At 44.6% G+C, this 26,832-nt stretch overlaps 1 protein-coding gene across 1 annotated transcript in view; it reads left to right on the top strand.

The window, feature by feature from the left end:
* The first annotated feature begins 2,038 nt into the window (after nucleotides 1–2,038).
* Nucleotides 2,039–26,832, top strand: part of LAMC1 (laminin subunit gamma 1) — a 161,300-nt gene continuing 136,506 nt past the window's right edge. The window contains exon 1 of the mRNA XM_015423874.1: nucleotides 2,039–2,496. Within this exon, the coding sequence (XP_015279360.1) occupies nucleotides 2,112–2,496 (385 nt within the window). The 5' untranslated portion in view covers nucleotides 2,039–2,111. The remainder of the gene's footprint in view (nucleotides 2,497–26,832) is intronic.

The following is a 26,832-nucleotide window of genomic DNA, read 5'->3' as shown; positions in this document are numbered from 1 at the left end:
TTCTTAAAGTACTAGGAAATTAATTACAGGAAATAACTCAGATGTATTTAAAAGCAGCTAAAGCCTTCTAGCTTGTAAAAGGGTTTTTTCTCTTTGGCTTTTTTTACTGGCAAGGTTTATTGAAAATCATATCGAAGCACCTCTGGACAGGGTTCTGGAAACAAAACTCTTTCTCAACTTCTGACTAGTATTTTATTGACAAGCACTGGGGTAGGGACCAAACAATACAGAGAGTTTGTTGCAGCAGCAAATCTATTCTGGTCCAGCAGGAAATACACTGCTCCAAATCCAGGCCTCATATAAATGGGAGCATCTGCCTGGAATCAGTGCGCTGCAAGACCATCTTCAAGAGGGATGGGAATCTGATTTTCAGAGGGTTGAATCCAGGCTGAATTTTTCCAGTGGTAGAACAGAACTTTCCAGCTCCCTTCGTCCCACTGCAGCCAAAGATCTGGACAAAATGCTTCTCCTGGGGGACAGGGGACCCTGAGGAATGACAAGAGATAGAGGGTCTACAGCGGGAAGGGGGAATAGGTGGAAGCTCCCAATTTAGTCTGGTTCCAACCCAGAATCCTTAGCGATATGTATGCTTATATATGCTTTGCAAAAGAAATACACAGAAGAAAAAAATGTGTCAGCCAGAGGGTATTAAAATCTTACTAAGTATTTGATGACCTTGAATGTATATGTCACTGTGCCACCCTAAGCAGTGTTACAGCCTTTTAAACCCATGGAAGTCAAGGGGCTTCAAGGGGACACCTCTGTTTAGAATGGCAGTCTTGGCCCTGCAGAAAACTGAGTGACTGCCAGGGGAAGCCAAGCTCCTTCAGATTAGTCCTGCGGACCATGACATTAAAATAAAAAGAAAACGATACTTCCCTTGCAGATGGACAAACCCAATAGAAATGAACACAAGCTGCAGATCCTTTACAGGTTTATGCGTATTTATTTATTTCCAAGTATTGGTGTAAAGGAGCTGCGGTGGCTCAAGTGGTTAAGACGCTGAACTGCAGGCTGTGGAAGATCAGTAGTTCAGCAGTTCGAGACCTGAGTGTGCCGCATGACGGAGTGAGCTCCCGTCTCTAGTTCCACCTCCTGCCAACCTAGCAGTTCGAAAGCAAGAAATTGCAAGTAGATAAATAGGGCCCACTTCGGTGGGAAGGTAACAGCGTTCCATGCGCCTTGGTGTTTAGTCATGCCGGCCACATGACCACGGAAACGTCTTCGGACAGCGCTGGCTCTTCGGCTTTGAAACGGAGATGAGCACCACAACCCTAGAGTCGGACTCGACTGGCTTTCGAGCAAGGGAACCTTTACCTTTTTAAAGGTGTAAATGCTATGCTATTCCTTATTTCTTGGGACACACAGACACCCACAGCTCTATGCAGAATCTTCATGGATTCAGCGAGATGTGCTTTGGATCTTCAACTCTTGAATTCAGCGGGACTTACTTGCGGGTAAAAACGCGTCGGTCGGAGGTAATCAAATTCACACCGCTGTCGGGCTAAACTCAACTTCGCTGTACTTTCGGAGCGACCTGCAATTTTTTTTTGTCGTCGTCGCTGTGATTGCAGATAGTTTTTTTTTTAAAATCCATCAAGCCCGCGGCGTTGCAGGAAGTTGAGGTTTCCCTCCCTCCCTTTTCCCAGAGGGCTCTCTCCAACCCCTCCCCCCCCAATGACGTTCCAATGCGGGAATTCCTCTCCCATTCAAAGCATTCCGCGGAGGAAGAGGAGGAGGGTCCCTAGCCGAGGTCCCCAGTCAAGTCCCTCAACCCCCGGGGTTTTTTTTTCCCCTCCCCCTCCTCCACTGGAGGGCTGAGTATCCCGGCGTGCAACGCGGCGCCCCCACCCTTTTTTGCCAAGAGAGTTGCGAGTGTGCTGCATGCATAGTTGCTGTACGCGACTCGCCGCTGCCGCTCCTCCTCTTGCAACCTCGCCGGGCCCGCGTCCGCTTTCCCTGGAAGGCTGCCCCAGCGACAGGAGGGAGCGGCGGGGCCGGGCTCGTTCTTCCTCCCCCCCTTCCTGCGAGAGAGAGGCCAGGCTCCGAGGTGGCGGACATTCCTGCCTAGGAGGGAAAGGGAAGCGGAGAGAAGCGGCAGCGGGAGGAGGATGAGTGCCCGGTCGCGCCTTGGGCTGCTGCTGCTGCCGCTGCTGCTGCTGGCCGGGCTGTGCGGCGGCGCCATGGACGAGTGCGGGGACGAGCCGGGCCGGCGTCCCCAGCGCTGCATGCCCGAGTTCGTCAACGCCGCCTTCAACGCCACCGTGGTGGCCACCAACACGTGCGGGAGCCCGGCCGAGGAGTACTGCGTGCAGACGGGCGTCACCGGGGTCACCAAGTCGTGCCACCTGTGCGACGCCGCCCAGCCCCAGCTGCAGCACGGCGCCGCCTTCCTCACCGACTACAACAACCAGGCCGACACCACCTGGTGGCAGAGCCAGACCATGCTGGCCGGCGTCCAGTACCCCGGCACCATCAACCTCACCCTCCACCTGGGTGAGTCCGGCGCGGGGGGGGGGTACGTGGGGGGGGGGTGCCCGCGGTGTGGAGGAGCCACTCGCGCCTCTGAAGCAGCCCACCAAAGTAGACGCTGGTCCCCTTTCTTAGGGTGCGTTTTTATTTTAGTGCATTTGTGTTCCCTGCTTCCCTCCAGGAGCTCAGGATGGTGGTTCCTCCTCCTCCTTGTGTATCCTCATGACAGCCCTGTGAGGCAGGCTAGGCTTTCCAGGGAGCGATGCTCTTGTTTGATGGTGCCGTGAGGACCAACATCCTTTCTATTTGCCTAGTGAGGATCCTCTCATAGCATCTGCAGATGTGGCTCCTAGCCTCTTATGCTGAAACACTATCTTGAGTTGTGAAGGCTTAAGGAGCTGCCAGACTCTAGTTTATTTCTGCAGCAGCAGAGTAATGCCGCTACTTCTCAGGAATGACCAGGGGTCTTGAAACCAGAGACCTGACTCCAAGCATGAGACCTGCTTCGTTGGGTCACAGATTCCCACAGTTCCTATGTGCCTGTTCCCGCTTCTGTCATGCCCTTCCAACACAGAAAGGTGCCATACAGGGTTCTTACTGCTTCCTTTTTGCCCCACAGCAATCCTGTGGGGGAAGGTTAGGAGGAGTGAGGGAGATTACCCAAGGTCACCCAGCAACCTTTATGGTAAAGTGAGCGGTTTGAACCCTGAGCTCCCTGGTTCTGGTAACGTTCGTCACATAGTGTGCACTCTAGTCCATGAAAGCTTGTGCTGGAATAGGATCTGGTTTGTTCTTAAGGTTCCAGCCACTCACATTTAGCTTTGCATCAGCAGACTAACACCACTACCACTCTGAAATTATTACCAGTCTTAATCTGTACTGTACATCACACTTGGCTTTCCATGGTTTGTTTCCATTTGTACTGCTCTCTTTGGGGGTCTCCCAATGTCAATAAATAAATTTTAGACTCCTCAGGGCAGAGGTTTTTCTTTCCACTGTTTGTGAACAGTGTTCCCTCTAAGCTGAGTTAGTGTGAGCTAGCTCACCGTTTTTTAGCCTCCGGCTCACACATTTTTGTCTTCACTCAGGAAGGAGGGCTCCAGAGCAAACTAATTTATGCAGCAGCCAAATCACTCACTCACAACTTTAATGCCAGTAGCTCACAAAGTAGAATTTTTGCTCACAAGACTCCACCGCTTAGGGGGAGCATTGTTTGTGAAGTGACATACAAATTGATGGCATTGAGTAATTAGTAACTACAACCAGATGCTTTTGGTGGCTCTTTCCTGTTCCCACCATCAGGCGCTCTGAGCTCTGCAACCTCTAAACAGGGGAATTAGATGTAGCTTCATTGGCCAGTGCTTGCTGACAGGTTTTTCCCTCCTTGAATGTGTCTAATCCCTTTTTGAAAGCTCTCTAAAGATACTTCTATTATCACATCTTGTAGGAGTGACTTATGCATTGTGCCCTTATCCACCAATCCCAGATGCACGGGAGTGCTGAAAGAACAGTCACTCTGTGTATGCTCTACTGTAGGTCTGCAAAGCTCCCGGGCCAAATTTAAGACTTGGGTGTATGTGCCTTGCACCTTCATAGTAGTAAAGGTGGAGGGAGAGTTCCCACCTACTTCTCCTCTCCCACTGGGTATGATGTTTTTCCTCAAAGTCTTGAGAGCTGAGCCAGGGCACAGGAGTCTGTGGCCCTGAAATGTGTGTACAGCAGATTTACCACACCTAATGCCCTGGAAGCTTTTCTTCTGGCAGCCAGAAGAAATGACTTTCAAGCACTGCTGCTTTGTAAAATGAGGGTCCCCAAATGTCATTGATGTGGTCTTTTAGTCATGGCACCCCAATGTGGAATGCCCCTCTGCTCAACTATCTATTAAGTTTCTAGTGCCAGGTGGTTTATTTCTGTCCTTGACTTAGTGGTTGCTATGGCTTTATTACCCTGTCCTGGGTTTCTGAGATTTAAGCGTTGTTCTGTGGTATTCTAAAGTGTGTTCCTATTTTTTACATGTGTTTATGCATGTATTAGTATTACATTATGGCTTTTTTTTGTACTTGTGAACCACTTTGGGAATCTTCTTCTATGGGGATAGAAAAATATTTTGAATGAGTAAATTCAGACAATATCTATGTGTTTTTTGTTTGGTGTCCTTCCTGTTGGTGCTGTGTGTCCACACAGTAACTCTCTGTGAACTTTTTCTGTAGTGACACCCTCCCCGCTCCAAAGATACAAAGCAGAGCTGCCCGGTACTGTTGGTACAGGTTCGGCATTCGTCCCCGTCAGCTGCCTAAATGGATGTGAGAACCAGGCTCTGGCTGGAGCATCCCGGATGCACTGACTCAGCAGACACTCCCCTAGTTAAGAGAGGCATTTGGACATGTTATAACTTGCTTTGTCCAGTGGAAGAGAGATCACTGGTGTAAATGGCAGCCTTAGTCATTCCTGGCCATAGGAAATGGTAGCTGATTATTGCTCAATATCTGCAGCTGTCCTTTGCTTATAGAAGGAGAATGCTCTGGCTTTGCCCTACCTTTTAAGGAGCAGGCACTAGTTCTTGGCCGGCAGTGATTTTGACAACTTTTGGAAATGGTGCTGCTTCGTCCTATTTTTATCGATTGGAATTGGAGTGATGAGGCCTTCTGTGGGCAAAGTCCACATCAAGTCGAAGCCGATTTATGGAGACAGTATAAAGGTTTCGAGCCAAGATTTGTTCGGTGTTTGCCATTGCCTGCCTAGAGGCCCTTGGAGGTCTCCCTTCCAACTACTAACCAGGGCCGATCCTGCTTAGCTTCCAAGATCAGAAGAGATCGGGCTAGCTTGGACCATCCACGTTAGGATGAGGCTTTGTTTTTAGAGAGCCCATAGGATTCCCATTGATGTGTACTGATTCTTCATGGTGCTGTGGTTTGACGAGTGGCATGTGATAATCCTAACCTTTGCAACAGCGGTGACACAGCTGTGCCCACTGCAGTCACTCCCTTCCTTTCTTTTACAATACATTAAGCTGTGTCAGTCTGTTTATTTTGAGCCATTGTTTGGTCTTAGTTCCACAGTAGAATGACACAGGTGCTTGTATGCGCTGTACTGTTACCTACGTATAGTAGCAAAAATTCTTGTTCCACAAACTTTCCAGAAGCAACACACCAAGATGGGGTGGAGAGTGATTGTTTCTCCCCCACACAAGTGCAAGAGGGTTTCGTGTGATGATGAGAGCTAGTTTCAAAGGGTGGTGAGTGGGTGCCGCTTTAGCAACACTTCCAACCCAATTCTATAAATTTTTGCTTTGAAGTTGGCTGGCCTCATTACATAGCACTGCCTTCTTGAACTACTTTAGAGGGCCGAGGAGTGCAACTTAAAAGGATTTTAATACTTGTCTGTTTTTATGAGACCTGTGCTCCCCGCCGCAACTGCCCTGTGTCGGAGAAGGAGGGAGTTTCAGATTTAGCATCACCTGCCTGCTTATCTGCATCTGCCTAAGGCCGTACCTGCAGGCCTGGTTTCTTTCACGGCCTACCTGTATTGTGCAACTCACTGGAACCTTGTGCCTAGCCTGGCACTGTGGATTTCCTTTTCCTTGGCTAGACGAAAGGCTTTTCGATCTTCCCTCCTCTTCCTTTACAACCCCATATTTAGTAAGTAGTCGCATATCTGGCCTCTGCATTTTTATTCTTGGATCATGAAATCTGCCGTCCCTGGATGTGTTCCGCAAAGGAATTGTCTCCTCCGCACCCTTCCCCCTTTCCTGTACATGCATTCTTCCTTTTCCCATACAAGGACTCTGTTTCCTCTTCTCACTGTCCTCTTATAAAAGTGGAATGGAATTCTTCCTGATTCCTCAGTGCAATCCCAAACACTTTGAGAGACAGTGGGCGTCTCGCTCTGTGTCTCTCTCTCTCCTAACAAGGACCATGTCTGCATCTCCCTGCTGAGGTTGTAATATTTAACCTGGGGGGGAAACTCTTTTTAGTGGACTGAGACAGCCGGGTTTAACAGGTCAGTGGATAATGAAAGGTAGAAAAAAATTATAATCCCAAGATTGTGAAAACTTTAGGAGGAGGGAAGTTATGGAGAATGTGTGTAGTACACAGTTCCATGCTTCCTTTGTCTGTCTAGGGACAGGGAATAACCACTTCAAAGGAATGGTTCTGTTTGAGAGTTAAATTGTTGCTTTGTGGTGGTCAAACATAATTTTAAAAAGGTCACAAAAGCAGTTGCACAGTTAATCCTGTCACACGCGGAGCTAAAAGAAAATGGGCTGGCTCCAAAAGGTAATAAATTGCAAGGACTGATTTGTGTAGTATTTTAACAGATTATTCCTCACTGGATTTGTTCTCTCTTTGGTTTTCTTTGAACGGCATGTGTGGCGGAGGAGGAATTTTGAAGTCAGTGCAAGCTTTCCCCTGCCCCAATTAATTGGTTGCTTTAATGATGACTTTGTCATTTGGGGTAATGCTCTTGACTCTTCCTAGTCGCCAGTGGTTGGTAAGGCCTTTTTTTTATGAAACAGTAAAGGGCAGTGAGTGTAGGGACAATTTAATTTGCTTGCTTGCCAAGGGGGCTGGTTTTGACAATTACACTTCAAGTTTGGAAGAAGGGTTAGGTGTGAGTACTTGCTGTCTGGACTACAAAGCAGGAGAGGACCAAAAGTGTTGGTGATACATCCTTGTCTGTAAGCGTGGTGGTGCTTTTCTCCAGCGAGGAAGGTGGGGCGCACACAGTCAGGTGGAGCCTCTTTTTAATTTGGCTGCCCTGATGTGATTGGTGTTTTACTTGTGGAATTCAGACCTGAACAGTTCTGTATCCTGATCAGGCTTTGCTGGTGTAAGAAGGGCTCCTTTTTGAAAGGATCATTTCAGAGGGTGGCTGTGTCGATCTGCGGTAGAGCAGCTGGACTCGAGTCCAATGGTACCTTAAGAGACCTACAAGATTTTGGGGTGTCGGTTGTCGGGAATCAAAGCTCCCTTCATCAGTATCTTGGAGACCCAACAAGATTTTGGGGGTATAAGCTCTTTATATCTTTAAGAACTTATATCCTGAAAAATTTGTTCATCTTTAAGGTACTGGGTTTTGGGGTTTTTTTTTGTATTTGTGTGTGTGTGTGTGTACATGCATGCCTGGAAGTCACAATTGACTTCTGGCGACCCCCTAGTGGGGCTTGGATATTCAGAGAAGTGGCTTGCTTTGCCTGCCTCTGCACCCCAGCCTTGGCATACCTTGGAGGTCGCTTGCCAGTGTATTATATGGTAATATTTATGTGGAACTTGTAAAGTTGAGGTATTATCTCTGTTAAAAACAAATTCAAGAAAAGGGAACCATTTAAGTTTGTCTTTTCGTCTTTTGGTTTTTTTGTTTTCTTTTGGATATTTTTCATTCATTTTGCACTCTTGTTGTTGTTGTTGTAATGTTGCTGTTCAATTTAAATATGAAAACCAATAAAAATGTTGTTGTTTTTAAAAAGTACTTGCTAGAGTCGACCCTGCTTAACTTCCAAGATCTGACAGAATTGGAATAGCTTGGGCTACGCAGGTAAGGGGCAGTCTTTAGGGTACTGTTGACTTGAATCTAGCTCTTTTGCTGAAGACCAGTTCGGCTACCCTCTGTTTCAGTTCAGTATATTTGAACTGGATCAGATTGTACTAGCTCGCTGCCTTGTGAAGTTTTGGTTTACCGGCTGGTGTCTCTTCTTATTTGGAGGTGGCGTTGGGATAACATGAAACTTGTTCCAGGTGATCAGCAACTCTTTAAAAAAATGTCTTTTTTTATTTTATAAACTTTATTGAAGTTCAAACAATACATCGATAAATCATAGCGCACATTCATGTAGTCAGCCTCGTTCATTAATCACAAGTACAGTTACAGCTCCCTATTCAAGACAAGCATGTGCTAGCTTTTAAACTCATGTGGTTCAATCAGGCATTGTGTTTATTAGGTGCTATGGCCCCCTTTGAAAGAAGACCATGATTACTATTCCACTATTGTACTGATGTGAGACGTTGATAATGCCAGAGAATTCCACGATCATACACGAAACAGTAAGAATAAAAGAGAAGAAGAGATCCAGCGTGAAAGACTGTCATTAGGAAAAGACCAAAGTGCGATATAAAGGATTGTGTGGTTGACAATCTTGCGTGAGGATATAATCCAAAAACGTCTTTTCATTGCAGCAGTAAGCAGCTTATCCACGGTTTGGAGGAAGCCCTTGGGGAGAAAAGGAGGGGTGGAATAATGGAGTAATATTACTGTATGTATTCAGTTAACGAAGTCAGATTAGCCCATCAATTTATGTAACGTAAGAAAATGAAATCCTTGAAATTGTCTTAGATAATGTTTAAGGCTGGGGTGGGGTGGGGTAGGAAGGGCTACTCAATTTTATCCTCTATTTTAAATGGTCAGTCCTATCAGATCTATATAAGCGTGCAAGGACACTTTTGTGTAAATGGAGTGGGTGTGTTAACCACCGGAGGTGCTTTTTGGTGCTTGGAGAGACAAAGGTGTGTTTAAAATGTTTGATTGACCTTAGGCATTCCCCCCCCTCCCCCGTGTCTTGTCCAGTCATTCCCTTTAGATATTTTCGGTTTCTCCTGATTGTTGTTTAACTGTATCAAAGTGTGCCTTTTTATGCACATTCACATGCTGTGCATTTATATGCTGTTTGACATTAAAGGTCTTTGTAACTGGCCCATGACTCTATCTAGCTAACTTGCTTTCAGGATGTTAGGCTGAATCAGCAGACAGTAGGATCCTGCTGAGGAGAGATTATTCTAACAAATGCTGCTATTCTAACAGAAGCAGCTGTCCTATCTAGAAGCGGTGAAACTATTAGGATATTCCCCGGAAAACGACTGAATTTACAAGTCCCTACCGAGTTGATGAGAATTGTTAGGAAAGCTGTGTCTCAGTTTTTAAACTTTGGTTTCATATAAAGACATTTCAGTCCATACGAGATGCCCCGTATGTATCTTCTTGCCAAGGTAATTAGGGGATGCCGTGTTCCCCTTCTGTAATTTGCTGTGATTAGGTTGGAGAGGGTGCAGAGCAGGGCCTTCTCTGTTGTGGTTCCCACTTTGTGGAAGTCCCTCCCCAGTATAGTGCTTAGCATCTGCTGGTGTTAGAACATCTTTATTTTCAAAGTCTTATGCTGAATGCATATTGCTGTTTTGTTACTGTAACTACTTGTGCTGTTAGAAAGTCAGTATTTTTAGATGACTTGAATGTCACAGCGAATACTTCTTAATTATTTGTTTTATTTATAACATTAACCTTTCACAGTTGAGGTATGGAAACTGTCTCTGAAACAATTAGATAGCATGTTTCTTTTTATACTGTACTCCCATCAGGCCAGCTGTTTTTTTAATAGGAGACAGAGGTTTGATGCCATGGTTGTTTCGGTGTGGGTTTATTTTAGCTGTGAAACGTTAACTGTTCAGAATATGTGTGTTCAAAACTATATTTTTAAATTTGGGTGAGAGGGGTTTTTTTTGGGGGGGAGGGTTCCCCCAATTCTGCGGAGCTGTGTTTTTGTGAAGAGCAAAAGGATGACTTTATGATCTCTATCTGCCTGCAGTCTGAAAAGTTTACAAATCAGTAGTTTTGCAGAATCTGACTAGTGGAGGCAAATCTCTTCTGTATGGGCTCAGTGTTGCCTGGAAACGGCTTTATTTGCTCAATTAATACTGAAGAAATTTTACAGTGTTTATTTCTGAATATTTTTAAATCTAAACATAGTTCAGCTTGGAATTTGCAACCCAGCGTTCATTAAGCCAAGTCATTCACAAGGCTGTTAGGACCGTCTTTGTTTTGAAGCCAGTGTAGGACGTGGTTCACCAGAGTTCTTGGACTCTGAGTGGACAAGAACCCAATTGAACACGCAAAAAGCCTTGATTGTAAGTATGTGCGATCGTCACACACAGTGTTAGAAAAGACATTGTAGAAACAGAGAAAACTGGAGACTGAGGGGTGTGTGTGACAATTGTTTTTTCTGCGGTTCTATGCAAGTTACTTATGTCTCCATCTACAAAATGAAAGAAGTGTGTTGCAGTCTTATTTTTACAGAAAGTAAAATCAAAAAATCTTTCCCCATGGGTCATCACTCACAAAAGGGTTGTGCTTATTTATAGAACTTAACATGGTATAAAAAAAAGTTGGAAAAGCGATATCGTCTGCCAGATATGTCTTCTGCATTGAGCAACATTCATAAATGGCGCACAGTAGACCTGTTGCAGTCATTTTGTCTAGTTTGACAGATAACAGCAGCTCTCTTGGATCTCAGAGGTTTTCACATCAGCTACCACCTGCCTGTTTTGACTGGAGATAGCAAAGATTGAACAAGAGACATTCGGCATGCAAGGTAGATCCTTAACCACTAAGCCATGGTCCCTCCCCAGACCTCTTGTCTATATTTCTTCCCCCACACCCAGCCTCTTGAGGAAATACTGGTAAATATGTTGTGCAAGGGTGATTTGGCCAAGTCTCGTTTATATTCCCATGAATTATAAGAAGTTATTTTTTTCTTCTTGTATACCTTTGGACTGGAATATCTCATATCCACACTTTTGTATATGGAAAGAGCTATCTGAAGACCATCTGTGGACCCCCTAAGGGCCCATAGGCCTGAGGTTAAGAACACCTGTTTTAGGTGAACATGCTGAACTTGTTTAAATATGTTTTCCTTATTTAAATTACGACTAACATTATAACTGTTTCTGTAACCATACTGTTGACTTTCAGAGCTAAGCAGTCTACAGAATCACTGTGTTGCGTAAGAAATACTAATTGGAAGCACCTTTCAATATTTAGTAAGTGTTATTTTGAGAAGTTGTCATTGGTGTTCATTACAATAAAATACTTCCTCCTCTTAAAAGTCACAGGTGTTGGGAGACGGGACTTCTTGCTTGTGCTGTTAGAACTGAGGAGGTGTCAGTTTTGAATTATATACTGCCTCTGTCATGAGGGGTTAACTTGGTTGTAAATCACTTGTGGAGGAATCTTGAAATATAAGAGCTTCAGCAGGGTGTGAATCTTTTTCTTTAAATAAATGAGTTGACTGTAAGGTAATGGTATGGGACTGAAAATGGTTGTCAACTGTGGGTTATGATTTTTTAGATTGACTTCTTCCTAATTTGTGTGTGGGTCCATGGAAATTAGGCCTTCAGCCAAAAATGTGCCTCTCTTTTAAAAAGTTAACTTTTGTTCTTATTAACCTATTTTTTAAACAATATTCATATTTTGCTTGTTTTAGTTCTTCTGCTATCTTCTCCCTTGAATCTTCTCCATTTTCTGTCTGTTTTCTGGACCACACTCTCACTTTGCCCTAATTTCCTGGATCTTCTTTTCCTTTGGCCTGGTTCTTTTCTCATCCCTTTCCTCCTTTGGGCCATCATTTCTTCTGCCCTTGGTTTTCTAGGCTAGTGGTTCCCAACCTTTTTGGTATGGTGACCCACAAATCCAAATGGTACTGGCTTGCAGGCTCCGAGTATCAGGTGTCAGAAGTCAGGCAAAGCAGAGTCATTCAGTCCAAGGTCAGAGGTCCAGAAATCAGGCAAGGCAAAGTCAGTGGCTTAGCCCTGCGTCCACGCCTAGCAGCCTCTCTTGACTTAGCCTATGGGTCATGCTTGCAACAAGTTGCTGCGTCCACGCCTAGCAGCCTCTTTTGGCTGGTTTTATAGCCTATGGGTCATGCTTGCAACAAGTTACTCAGACGCAAACCTGGAACTACTCATCTTCATTATCAGTAAGCAGCTGGCATTGGAGGTGTGCACTTTGCTGTCTTGTCTGTAGGTCTGTTCTCAGCCTTTGTCTGTGGTGCTCTAAGGGTGTAGGTGATACTGGTGGGCTGGGAATAGCCAGCTGAGGTTCACCTGCTGAATCAGGGCCAGAAGTTGTCCTGGCTCTGCACCAGCTGTTGGCTGTGAATCCTGACAAGCCTGCAGCTCATTTTCCTGCTGGTCAGCTTCTGTTAACTCAAGGCTGGCTACATGGGGGCTCCTCTTCTCCTGAGAAGTCCTCGCTATCTGTGAGCCCTGGCTGACCCGTAACACCAAATTTACTTGGTATGATGACCCACCCAGGACTGGCCCAAGATTTTTCTGGCACCCTGGCAAGCTATGACCTTGGCACCAATCTATTCCAGCATTCCGTTTTCTACAGTGGCTAACCAGATGTTTTTGAGAAACCAACAAATATTGGACAAAGGGTGCAGCTGCCCCCACTATGAACCCCAAACAAATGGCCTTCCAACATACACAGCCTTTGCATATGGAGGTTACATTCCAGCCTTTGACCACCCTCTCCTTCTCCATTACTCCAATTTGTCTGAGATTCAAAGAAGCTCACTTTAGTAACCATCAGGACATGTTTTGCTTGATCAACATGTGTATGCAGTGAAGAAAGATGTCAACTTAATGTATGACTCAGAAGATACTGTTTCCAGGGTCAGATCTTGATTTCCAAAATACAAAAGAATGCAAATGGAAAGGGTAGGGGCAGCCATTAGAGATGGCTGGCTTGTGACCCACTTTCAGAGGCTTCGTGACCCTCTTTCAGGTCCCAGCCCACAGGTTGGGAAACACTGCTCTGGGCCCTTTTGGTCTCCTATTAGCTCCAAACACTTGCCACAAACGCTGAAACTATAACAAAACCATTGTGGTTTTGTTATAGTTCCAGCTCCAGACACTCAGCTTCCGGCTGCTGCCACCACAACCAAACCACATCAAATAATCTTTGTACATTGGAGTGCACTTTTGTACATCAGCACATGGTTTTCACCTTTTGTTTCTCATTTATAAATTTGCTTGGGTCTTTTGCTGTAGTCTCAAGGCAGCTTGTCACATTTTATAGTAGTTTGTGTAGTGGTGAGGCAGTTTAAGGGTAAAGGAGAAGCTGGGCCGTGGCTAGAGTTCTTGACTAAAGGAAAGAACTAGGCATAAATAATGGGCTAATTATGGCCAAGGAGCTTGGCAGTCCAACTGCTAGTTCTATCCACAGTTGCAAATTGTCTTTTAATATAGCCCCACAATCATGAGGTTTTGTAACTTGCCTTTCTGGCTAAGTGATAGAAAGCTTCCTTTGCATGCACAAGATTCCAGGTTCAGTCCCCAGCATCTTCTGTTAAAAAAAGGATCAGGTAGTTGGTGGTGTGAAAGACCTGAGACCCTGGAGAGACACTGCATAGTGCTGAATAGACAATACTGGCCCTGATAATAATAATAAATAATAATAATACCTTTCGATTTATTGATCGCTCAATCCGGCAGAGCTGCTGGCTCTGAGAGATTTACTGTTACACGGTTTCACACAAGGGACTAACAATTTCATGCACATAAGGGTGGGCAACATATAATCCTTTAAATCGCACACATTTGCAGCTGACGGGGATTTTTGTTCAGCTGAAGGCTTCAGACGTGTTCCGGACGCATTCACTTTTCAGCTTGGCTTGATGACGTTGGTTCTTCCTGGGCTGCTTTGAATCGTAGCGCCTCACTGCCACCGCCTGGCCGGATTGGCCCATCACAGGCTTCTTAATGCCGAAGAGGTCTTTTTTCCAGGCTTCCGAGCTTACGAGCTGGACATTCCATTCACCGGCTAACACCTCCCCTACGAGGGTTTAGTGTGCCCACCCTCTCTAAGGAGTGGTACCCATTTTATCTACTCGCCGAAGCTTTCGAACCGCTGGGTGGACGGTGAGCTGGGGACAAGGCTGGTAGCTCACACCAGCGCGGGCCAGAACTGACAGCAACTATGTTCAGTTCAGATGTTAACCAGAGGATAAATCCTCTGTGCCACCGCTCCCCAAATGATGGACCACGGATCTGGTTCCGCATAAGGCCGCCTCATGTGTTCATTTGTGCTTTTATGGAATTAAAAAAATTATCTACCTGATATGTTATTCTCCCTTTGTAGGAATGGCACGTACGAACAGCTCTGCTTTGGCTACAGTAAAGTGAGTCATTTAACCATGGCGTCAACTTCTGTGCTTTAGTGGGCGCTGCCTGTAACCATGCTTTTAATAGAGATTTTGTTTTAGGCACCCAAGAAGTGAAGATTAAACAATCTGGAAGAAATCCCTCTCAGTTGAGAACTGTGACTCTAACTGTGAAATTTGTCAGGAAATCCTTTGGAGACTTCGTTCAATCAAGGTCTGGGAATAGCTTACTGAACACTTCAGTGACTTCACTGTGGTATTTGTGGAGCCCTGAGGGGGCTCTATTTTAGTTAGTCTCACAAAGGCTTGATTTACATTTTGCAGGTTTCAACTTGAATAGTTGAAGGAGCCTTTAAAAAAATACCCAGCAGTTGTTCAGCACAGCTATATAAAGTTGCTGTAAAGCTCTTTATCTCGGCCTTACTCTGTAAACTCTCAGATTTTTCTCCAGTTCCTTTCTCCTTGAATCCCTTTCCTGGGGCTCTGGTGCCACTGTGGGAGACACTAGGGAATACTATACATGGCTGAGCATTTATTTTAAGGGATGGAAGGGTTTGGAGCCTGTGTGGCATTTTGCAGTGCAAAATAGCTGCTATTTGTGGTCTTGGACAGGCTTGCCATGGAAGGATTTCTCATTGGTGCTGGCGCTTTCTCAGTTGTGCTCAGCATTTAGTATTTATTTATTGCCTGATCTTAATGCATTGTCATTGCAAAGGAGGATTCGAGGGGGGTGGAGTCAGTATACCAAAGGTGGCACTTCAAAGGCTCATAAGAACATAAGAGACGCCAATGTTGGGAACATAAGAGACGCCAATGTTGGATTAGGCCAAAGGCCCATCCAGTCCATGTCACACAATGGCCAGAAATACCAGTGCCATCAGGAGGTCCACCAGTGGGGCCAGGGCATTAGAAGCCCTCCCACTGTTGACCCCCCCCAAGCACCAAGAAGACAGAGCATTACTTGCCCCAGAGCCCCTATCTATACCTTGTGGCTAATAGCCACTGATGGACCTCTGCTCCATATGCTTATCTAATTCCCTTTTGAAGCCATCCATGCTTGTAGCCGCCACCACCTCCTGTGGCAGTGAATTCCATGTGTTAATAACTCAGTTCACACATTGTGCAAAACTATGGCTTGCCTGAACTGTAGTTGAGAATCCAAGCAATGATTGGCTCTTCCAAATATGGAAAACTGTGGTTACATCCCACAGGGTGTTTCCACTGGCACGAGTCATTTCTGTTGGTGGTGTAGGGGGTGTGATTTTAGCTAGTTTCCGTCTTTCACTGCAGGTCCCCACATTGTACCCTGAGTCTGTAGGGTAGGATTTTTTGATGGAGGGAGTCTGAGCAAAGGAACTACTGTTGTGCAATCAGAACTTTGTTTGCAGTTTAGAGTACAGCCCTGGGATAGTTTGTTTGCTGTCATTTTTCAGCCGCTTGGTACTTGTGTTTCAGTGTTGTGGTGCTCAAACTATGGTTTTTCAATTCAAGCCATGTCAAACTTTAGTTAGTACAAACCACAGCTTTGCAAGCCAACTTCACACCATGGTTTCTCATTTTAGTTTGCTGATCCATTGCAAACCATGTTTATTTTTTCCCCAGTTCAGAAATCACACCAAACCAAAGCTAAGCTTTCTTTAATTGCGTTTTATCATATTATTTGAAGACGGAGTGGCACCATGTTTAAAGGATGTATGTGGGATTGCATTCTTCTTCCTGTTTTCTAGTGATGGTCTAATGAATCCTGGTCACTAGAAATGTTATGCAAGAACTTCTCCGGTTTCTGAGGTTCTCTAGGTGCTCCATGCACTCCCTCACACACACACGCACACACTATCAAGCCCGTGTCTTCAACATTATGGGTCTAATTGTTCTGTTCTTGTTCAGTGTCCTCTTCTACGTTTTTCTGTGCTTGCAGGAATTGTAGAATATGATAGTTCCCCAAGTGTTGTGCAAATGTGAATGGCTGTTCTGTTCATTTTCCCGTGTGAACACCGTACAGATTCTGGGCTTCTAGATGGAGCATAATTTTAATATAGTGACCCTTTTATAGAGCTGCAGACCAGGGCTGTTGGTGAGGTGGCTGCCTGCAGCCTTAGTTGCAGTAGAGACCACGATTCCGTTTGTTGTTTTCACTGGGTTCTTTTTAATGTCTGAGTTAGTACTGCTGTATGCTCAGCCACGGAATGAGACATTTCCCTGGTACTGATATCTTAACACTGATGATGTTTGGTCACTCATGGGGCCCAGGACTCTAGAATAGTTTTGTTCAGCGCCTTCCCCATAGTATTCTCTGCAGGCATGAGTTAACTGATTAAATGACATTACACGAATCACTGCTCCTCTGCTTGTTAAGCAGGCTGGTTATACACACATCTGTACATACGCACAGCTACTTTCTCACACCCCCGCTAGTATTCTCCCCCCCCCCTCACTTGGCCTGCTTCCTAGCTGTCTTCTGGGATGACACATTGGGATATGTTCAGTGTGTGAATATATTCTGTGGAGGCTTGCTGGCTAAATAGAATGCTGCTTTTTTGGAATGGTTTTGGAGGCTTTTAGGTGGATTTTAAGTGTGTCAGAAACCCAGCTGTGCTGATGAGCAAAAATACCCTTTAATGAGTGAAAGTAGATGTGGGTGCTGATGTTCCAAGTCAGATCTAATTAACTCTACCCACACATTACTGGGGAGGGAATCAAATGAAAAATGGTAGCTTGTAAGCTTGATGGCATTACAAATAGCATCTACGGGGTGGGGGGAGCAAAATCCTTCATGTGTTTGGGTTTTAGCTCCAATAACAGGAGGAATGACCACTTTTTAAAACTATCTTGAATTGCTTTTATTGACTTAAAGCTTAGTGTGGCATAGAGGCTGTGTGAATGAATGACAGATCCGGAAACTCACACTTCAGCTCTTACCTCTGCCATGAACTCATGATGTGACCTTAAGCAAGCCACTCTCAGGCTGAATAACTTGGGGATAACACCTTCCAGGGGTATTATGAGCTGCGCCACAAGATAATGCATCTGGCATTAAAAAGCATTATGCAGATATTTATTTCAACACCTACTTTGACTAGATGCAAATATGAGATGGGGCCGGGTTCAGTTTCCTATGGGGGGGGGCCAGACACATGATAACTGCCCCCTTGTTCAACTCTTTCCTGGTGTCCAGTTGTTTCCCAAGAGCCCATCCACCCTTACCCTTCTACATGGTTCTGCTGCAGACAGGAATTTCCAATTTCTTTTTAATTTTTTAAATTAAAAATGCAACATTAGATAACTAGAACCCAGTATACAGAGCAAACAACATGCCTAACTGACAAATTGAAAACAAACGAAGGAAGAAAATATCCACAGTTATAATTATTCCTTTTTATCCATTCACTTCTAGCTGCTTAGGAGTTGTTGTTTTTTAAATGCAGCCAGTGGTTGCAAATTCTTGTTATCTAAAATATTCTTAGAATTCTGAATTGCTGTTTAACTGTTGATAACCATTCCCACACCTTCAAGAACCATTCTAAATTGACAGGCAGCATCGGTTGTTTCCAATAATGTGCAAATACCAAGACATTTCCAAATTCTTTTGGAAGAAGCTCAGACTAGCAGGGCACTCGGCTGAAGGGAATAGCACAGCAGGGCAGACCCAGCTGTCCTCTGAAGAGCCTTTCTTTCAACTCGATTGGTTCTTCTGTTGGAAGAAGACTCCTTAAGCTGGAGGAGGGCTTCAGACTTTGCTGAGTTGGAGTGGTAGGATGGGATTAGGATCCACCCTAATGGGATGTGGGGATAGAGGAAACGTGGGCTAGTCAATGACAAAGCTGCCTGAGGCCTGAAGAATCAGCCCGTCCTGGAGGGGGGATGAGCTTGCCCAGAAGGTTATTGTAGATTAAAGATGCTGCTGGACCCTCACCTGCAGTTAGAAGCAATGTTCCCTCTAAGCTGTGGAGTCTTGGGAGCAAAAATTCTACTTTGTGAGCTCCTGGCATTAAAGTTGTGAGCGAGCGAGTTGGCTGCTGCATAAATTGGTTTGCTCTGGAGCCCTCCTTCCTGAGCTGAGACAAAAATGTGTGAGCCAGAGGCTAAAAAACTGTGAGCTAGCTCACACCAACTCAGCTTAGAGGGAACACTGGTTAGAGGCTTTGCTCCATGTCACAGAGCACCTTTTATTCAGCTTCAGTTGGTACACCAGCGTCAGTGTGTTCCTCCAAAAGGCATGGTTTGGCCGCAGCGATCCATTTTCTGATCACATCCAGGTTAGGTTGATGTCTAAAAACTTCAGCTTGTTCAAAGCACAGCAGCTAGGCTACTGTCCGGGGCCGGATACTGAGGTCATATCACCCTCGTGCGTGCTGGCCATCTGCACTGGCTGTATGTGTTCATGGCCACAAATTAAAGTGCTGGTGCTTTAAGGCTCTGGACATAAGAACATAAGAGACGCCAATGTTGGATCAGGCCAAAGGCCCATCCAGTCCAACACTCTGTGTCACACAGTGGCCAGAAATACCAGGTGCCATCAGGAGGTCCACCAGTGGGGCCAGGACATTAGAAGCCCTCCCACTGTTGACCCCCCCCCAAGCACCAAGAAGACAGAGCATCACTTGCCCCAGAGCCCCTAGCTATACCTTGTGGCTAATAGCCACTGATGGACCTCTGCTCCATATGCTTATCCAATTCCCTTTTGAAGCCGTCCATGCTTGTAGCACCTCTGTTTGGGGGTTGGGGGTACTTGAAGGATTGCCTCTTATACTGTCCAGCCTACCACTTAAGGTCTTCCTCCTAAGCCCTGTTCTCCACCACCACCCCAAAAAAATAAAGCCCTGAAGGGATGAAGCAAGTGGTGGTTAGAAATAGGGCTTTTTCAGCAGTGGTGCCTCATCTTTGGACAGCTCTCCTCCTCGAGGCTCGTCTGATGCCTCCCTTACTTTCCTTTAGGGCCCAGACCAAGTAATTTGTCGTCCTAAGAGGAAGGGTAGGATAGAAATGCAGTGAATAATGGAACTCTTCATCCTAAGCTTCTTCTGTTTTTAGGCTTTTATCTAGTAGCGGAAATATACTGTTCCTAGTTCTGGAAGACTCTAATGTATCATCTCCCAAATACTCGTTAAAAGCATTCAAGAGCTGTGAGTGAGCATTCTGGAATGCCCGCTAAGAAGCTGTTGTGCTTGAACCTATTAGAGACCAGTTATAATTCTGGTTGGCTGGGACAGAATTTAATGGCACTTCAAACTGAACTCTGAAACCAGCTGGCAGCCACTATAGTTTTAAAATCCATGGGAGATGTTCCCATTGGCTGCCTCCTGACAGTAAGCAAGTTGATTCCTTTTGGTCCAGTTGTAGTTTCTGGGTTGTCTTCAGTTCTGCAAAGAATGTTCTTGCTGAGGAGTGTAAAACCTTGCCACTTTATCTACCACTAGACATTTTAGTGCAGTCTTAAAGGGTGCATACTTGGGATTCTGGGCAAGCATGGCAAAACCACCAAATGTGGTCTAGTGTGCAAAATTTAACTTTCTTGTAGTGCTGTCCGAAACAGAGTTACAGTCTCCTAAGCCCATTGACTTCAGTGGACGTAGACGGCTATAAGTCTTCTTATGGTTCCACCACTTTTTTTACCACAAATTTCTAGCCCTTACAGCTGCAAAGACACAGTTGAATGCTACATTTCCAGTGGTTGGCTTCAATCTTTGTATGATTCGTTGCCCCTCTATATGGCTAGCAAAGCTAGAATGTAACTATGCAAAACAGTGTCATTTGCAGAAGACATGCAAGTACACGATTCTACTTTTCTTGGTGTATAATCTGAATTGTCTGCTTGCAGAATTCTCATTGTAATGTAGAGTCCACACGGTTTGGACAGTTGCACTGTGTATGCAAGGCAAGTTATGCCGTTTCCCCCCTGTTGTTGGGAATAAATTTATTTTGCTGTTTGAAATGTAAGAAAAGGACCATGAGATGGCTATTGCACAAATGCCTTTGAATCTTCAATTAAATAGTAATTTTCTTCAAAGCTGATGTTCCAGTTATTCTTTTAGCAGCTAACATCTGTAATGTTTCAAAAGATTACAACATTCCAGGAAATAACTTACTGAGTTTGTTGAATACCACACTCCCTTAGAGACCTGTTTGCTTATTTGATTCCCCCCCCCCTTTGCTAGCATACAACTGTTATTTGCAAAGAGAGAGAGAGAGAAAGGAGATCCTCCAGCATAATAGTAAAGGGGCCAATTCATCAATTTTAGCTGGTATAGTCCTTTTGAATTCAGTCAGCCCTTTCCACTTTAGCGAAAACCATGGTTGTTGAATTCATGTGATGTGGTTCATTGACAGGTCAATTAAAAACAGATGAAGAGCAAGGAGGCGAGGGCTGTTTGCGTTATTGCATTTAGGGAAATTAAAACATGGGTTTTTTTGTGAAGGAAAGACTGGCGTTCTTGTTCCTACACATAGCGCCCAACTCTAATCTGAAATCTGTTTGGTCCAGCTGTGGTGCAGCTGCAGGAATATCTGTCTGCTTTTGGTAATGTGGTTCCTGTTAGTTTAGAATCATGTTTACAAGTTCCACGGAGCTATTTTGCAAGCTGTTGCTGGTTCTCTGGGTATAGAGTTTTCACTAGGGCATTGACATGGGGTGTTTTATCTTAGGGAAGCATGACTGTGTTAGGATGTGTTCACACTTGGCCATCCATCTCTCCCCCCTCACCCAAGTGTCATTATCGCCATCATTTTTGTACATTCTGCATAGGGTCCCAGTTCTGTGCTTTTGTCTTCCTCCTTCCGTGCCCCCAACCTGCCCCAGTTGAGTCTTTTTGGGCCTTTTAAAGGGTCCAGATTACTGACATCGCAAGATCTCTGCTCAGTTATATTGCTCCTGCTCAGAATGTGCAAAAAACCCGATCCAGGTCTCTGAATTTTACCTCCAGTAGTCAGTGGCCAGCTGTGTTGAGGTACAGGCATCAAAGCAACAAAAAGCTGCAACATTCCCACTTTGCCGCTGAGTAAGACGTTCGAGACCCGAGTGTGCCGCATGACGGAGTGAGCTCCCGTCTCTAGTTCCAGCTCCTGCCAACCTAGCAGTTTGAAAGCAAGAAATTGCAAGTAGATAAATAAGTACCACTTCAGTGGGAAGGTAACAGCGTCCCGTGCGCCTTGGTGTTTAGTCATGCCAGCCACATGACCACGGAAATGTCTTCGGACAGCGCTGGCTCTTTGGCTTTGAAATGGAGATGAGCACCACAACCCTAGAGTCGGATTCGAGCAAGGGAACCTTTACCTTTACCTTAAGAAGGTTTCAGTTTGTTTTTGTCTGCCATACTGAAAGCATGCTTCATTATTTCATCCAGGAAAGAAAGCACATAATTAATGCGGGTTTAATGACTGTCGATGTGTCACCGTGATCTTTATCTATTTATCTGTGCTTGTTACAGGTCTTCCAGTCACCCCACCCTGGTTATACTACAGCTCAGTGTAATTACCAGGTAGTCTTAAGTCTCTGGAAGTCTTTCTATTCACTACTCATTAGAAAAATTTAAAGAACTGATCATGTTTAGGCAACCCAGTTGTTCACATCCCATAACATCATCTAGTAATTTGCTCCATTCTTACGGTAGGTTTCTGTTTGAGTCCTCCTAATTCATGACCTGTTGGGGGTAGGTATTCTAAAGTGGACATGTAGATGAGAATGGGTTTTGGAAATGCCATTGTTGCTGTTCTGAACAAAATATAACCCCAAACATTAATGTACTTAAAACAGCATCCCCAAGGCTGCTTTTCCCAGTATTAAATTATTTGCTCTCAAAGACCTTTTGTGCAAGAAATTTCATGTATGCTGAGTGTTTGTCACTCCAGAAACTTTGTTTTACTACATGTACATGCAATGAAACTGATTTACATGTGTCTTGCTTAATGATGTACATGCTGGACTCCCCTTATTCTTGTGGATAACTACCGTTCAAACTGTCTGAGAACTCTCAAAGGGAAATCACAAGCGTATGCCTTCTCCTCACCCCCCCAAGTTTTGTTACATCTAGGTTTCCAGAAAGCCAAAGAAATAATTAAGCAATGGATGTGGGAGCTGGCCAGTCCGATAAGACCTGCTTGCAGAGGTACCCTACTGCAGTATACTGAGAATTTTTCCCAGCAGGCTATCTAACTGTCTTAAAGTTTACTAAGTACTGGAGAACCTCCACTTTGGCATGTTTCAGTGCCTTGCTACCAGCTTTTCTGGAAGACAGATAAGTTCACATTCCCTATTCCCACCGGGTTTGCTCTTGTCAAATGGGAAAGGTTAAGATGGTTGATCATGTATTATTATGCTGTCCCTGCTGTAATGGTGCACCTTCCCAATACATTACACCCATTTAAATAAATCCCCTTGAAGATGAACACAATTCTGCACTCCCTCCTCCTTTCAGACTCCCTCTAAAGAAATTCTCATAATGGAACAAAATTTTGTATAGTGCCATGCGTAATGCGAAAGCAGATGGTTTGAGTCTTCAAATAACTGACTCCTTCTGTTGTGAAATGTGTCTAAGAATTTTGATATGTTGGGTTATAATGGCACGCATGAGTCTTTTTTGTTGGTCTTGGTATTGTACCTGGCAGGTTTTTTTATTGCTTTGATTAATACTTTTTGAGCTGATCATGTATCAAAATAAACTGAACTGAATATGTGGTATTCCGTGATGTGTGAAAGTACCCAAAAATAATAGTTCTGGAGTTATTCGTGTGGCACCTTAAGGATCAAGGTGTTTTTATTTTAGTGTGAGCTTTTGTGGCAAACCTTGACAGCATAATAAAAAGTAGAGACATCACCCTGCCAACAAAAGTCCGTATGGTCAAAGCAGTGGTATTCCCAGTAGTACTGTATGGCTGCAAGAGTTGGACTATAAGGAAGGCCGAGCGCCGAAGAATAGATTCTTTTGAACTATGGTGCTGGAGAAGACTCTCGAGAGTCCCCTGGACTGCAAGGAGATCAAATCAGTCAATCCTAAAAGAAACCAACCCTGACTGTTCCCTGGAAGGCCAGATACTGAAGCTGAGGCTCAAATACTTTGGCCACCAAATGAGAAGGGAGCACTCACTGGAGAAGACCCTGATGCTGGGAAAGATTGAAGGTCAAAGAAGACGGGGACGAAAAAGGATGAGATGGTTAGACAGTATTATCGAGGCAACGAACATGAAATTAAGCAAACTCCGGAGCACAACGAAAGACAGGGGGGCCTGGCGTGATCTGGTCCATGGGGTCGCGAAGAGTCAGACTCGACTGTGCGACTGAACAACAATGAGCTTTTGTGGTCTAGAGCCCACTTTGGCAGATGTATGCATTTGATTAAGTTGGCTCTAGTCCATGAACGCTTATCCTAAAATATAAACCTGTTTGTCTTTGTGCTGAGACTCCTGTTTACTTTAACCCAAGGTAAGTAATTCTTCTGCTTCAAAAAGATGGTTCTGATTGGTGAAAAGTGACTGTATCAAATCGTACAAAGGCTGAACAGGGTTACGTCATTGTGTGTTTTTCATGTAGGGTGTGGAAAGGACTGATTGGAAGGGATGTTTTATTGTAGAATGACAAATTTGGAACATGGTTCCTTCTGCCATTAGCAAGGTGTACAACAGAGTTTGAGGGCCATGGTGGCTTAGAGGTTAAAATGCTGAGCTGCAGGCTGGAAGGTCTGTAGTTCGGCAGTTTGAGACCCTAGTGCCACATGATGGAGTGAGCTCCCATCTCTGGCCCCAGTTCCTGCCAACCTAGCAGTTTGAAAGCAAGAAATTGCAAGTAGATAAATAGGTACCACTTCGGTGGGAAGGTAACAGCGTTCCATGCGCCTTGGTGTTTAGTCATGCCGGCCACATGACCACGGACACGTCTTTGGACAGTGCTGGCTCTTCAGCTTGGAAATGGAGATGAGCACCACCCCCTAGAGTCGGATTTGACTGGCTTTCAAGCAAGGGAAACCTTTACCTTTAGAACAGAGTTTACTCTATATATAGCCAGACCCTGTCTATATAGCCAGGCCCTTCTGAAATTCTCAGCCATGGTGGAAACTTCAGCGGCTTTTATCCTTACAAATTCATAGCTGACCGAAACATTTTTATGTGAAAGCTAGTCCTTGTTTCAAAAAGAGAACTCTTCTGAGAGAGGATTTGCCACCTTGATTTTGCTGAGAAATCTCTGCCAGGAGTCCAAGGACCCCCCCCCCCCCCCCCCCCCCCTTGAACAACTATTCCCCAGATGCACTGTCGGCTCTGCTGTTGCATAGCAAAGCAGAAAAGAAGGCTTTGCATTTTTGCCAAGCATTAAAATCCATGGTATGTTAAGTTTGTTGCATCTCAGTAAAGCTTCATAATTGGCGTTGAGTTTTAGAAGGCGGGCATCATTTTAAATCTGGTATCCAGATATCGTGCAGCTACTGTTGTGTGGAAGTTCTGTGCATAAACAGGTGCTCCCAGAAGATTTCATAGAAGATAGCTGAGGACATTTGTTGGATCCTGATCTCGCTTGGTATATAGGGTGTCTTGGCAAACATTCATGTTGCTTATTTATTTAGGGAGATTTGAACTTGGATGTCTTTGTTCATAAATCCTACAATCACTCTGCATAATTTTAACTTCTTTTTTTTGTCATCGTCACAGCTGACTTAATGCAACCCCGTAGGGTTTTCAGGGCAAGAGACGTTCAGAGGTGGCTTGCCGTTGCCTGCCTCCCTCCCATGTCTTGACCCTGGTCTTCCTTGGCGATCTCCCATCCAAAACACTGCTTAGCTTCTGAGATCTGAGGAGATCTAGCTAGCCTGGGCTATCCAGATAGTGTAAACCGCGTCTTGGGCATAGTTCAGATGCTACATTTCCCAGCAGTTTAACCATAGCTGGTCCATTTGGTTCCTGTCCTCCTTCCCTTCTGTGATCAGTATGGAGCAATATGATGTCTTGTACTGACATTAAAACACTTCATTAAACAAGCTGGTCTGCAAACCTTGGTTGGTGCTAACCCTGGATAGTGTCAGTGCAGCCACAATGCTTTCTTGTGGTTAACCCTGGGAAGGGAAGGAGAATTCATACAGAGGAGAAAGTGTACAGCTCCATGGAAATGCTCAACACACACACACACACACACAGTGAAATCAGCAGTAGCTTTTCTTGAGTTTTACATGAAATGCACAAGTAGGTGGTAGGTACAGTGCGTATAGCAAGTCTGAAAATTTGCTTTGTGTGTTCATGGTGCAGTCTTCAGTTACATGTGCTCATTTTGCAGCCTTTCAGTTCTGTAAGTCTGTATGTTTTGGTAGCGCATGCAAACAACACGGTCATTAGACTTTCACCTTGGCAATCTCTGTTTCAACCCATCTGCCTTAACTGTGTGTGTGTGTTTTTAAAATATATAAAGGAGAGAGAGGCTTTAGTGCAAGTGGGTGATCTGCTTTCAACATCAGGCTTTGGAAAACTAGGCTGTACGTTTTCTTAATGGATTAGGATTTTCAGTAGTGATGAGTGAGCTATAAACCAACCAAAAAAAAACCCCAACAAAAAACTAAACTGGTCTAGGTGGCAGGCAGGCAGGCAGGCATCTGTTGTATAAGAGAATTATACAGGTTGTAGGAGAACACAGATAAAAGCGGAAGGTGTCTGATGTCTGGACGGCTCCTGTTCTGTTAATTAGCAGAGCTCTTATTCAGTGGTGTCAAGTTAGATCATCCTCTCCTGCTTTTGTGCAGAAAAAGGCAGAAAAATGTTGCAATAGATTTGTTTTCAATAGACTGCATAGTTTTAAATTAAAATCTGTCAGTAGACAGTAGAACTACACATCAGTAGTTCTTAAAGCTTTGTGAGAGAGATGTCATTAGAAATTTATAAATTAAGGTCACAGTGACCCTGGGGGGGGGGTAATAGAGAGCATAATTCACTCCTGAGACTCCACCTGTAGTTTACCATATCATTGAGGGTCTAGCTACATATTTGCCTGTAGTTTACCATATAATTGAGGGTCTAGCTACATATTTGCCAAACTAGACATTCAGTGGGTGTTCTGTAAGGACTCTTAATGGGGGTCTGGTTCAGACTGGGGCAGTAGGGGGAAGGAGAATGAAGCCCCTCTGCACCATTTTTAATGGCCTGAAATGAACCTGGAGAACTGTTGTTTCCCTGTTGGGGATACTTGTGTGTGTTGACTGGCGCCGCTTAGGTAATTAGGTCCTGAGAACTAGGGCTTATACGAGGTAATGGTCGATGTGATGTTTGAATTGGCAATCTCTGACCCCACACCCATAGCTAAAATAACACAAACAGCTTCTAAGAGTGCTTATTAGTATAACACCATAAAAAGATTAATAGAGGGAGCATCTTTCAGCAGGTAATTATGGATTTTGAGCATTTTTTACCTTTAGAAATAGTTTTGCTACATGGGAACCTGTTGGCATTAGAGTGGCACTGGGAGGCTT

Source organism: Gekko japonicus, unplaced genomic scaffold (genome assembly GCF_001447785.1).
Source record: "Gekko japonicus isolate JY-2015 unplaced genomic scaffold, Gekko_japonicus_V1.1 scaffold281, whole genome shotgun sequence".
Taxonomy (NCBI): domain Eukaryota; kingdom Metazoa; phylum Chordata; class Lepidosauria; order Squamata; family Gekkonidae; genus Gekko; species Gekko japonicus.
The sequence above is the reverse complement of the archived record's forward strand: the minus strand, read 5'-3'. Positions and strand labels throughout refer to the sequence as shown.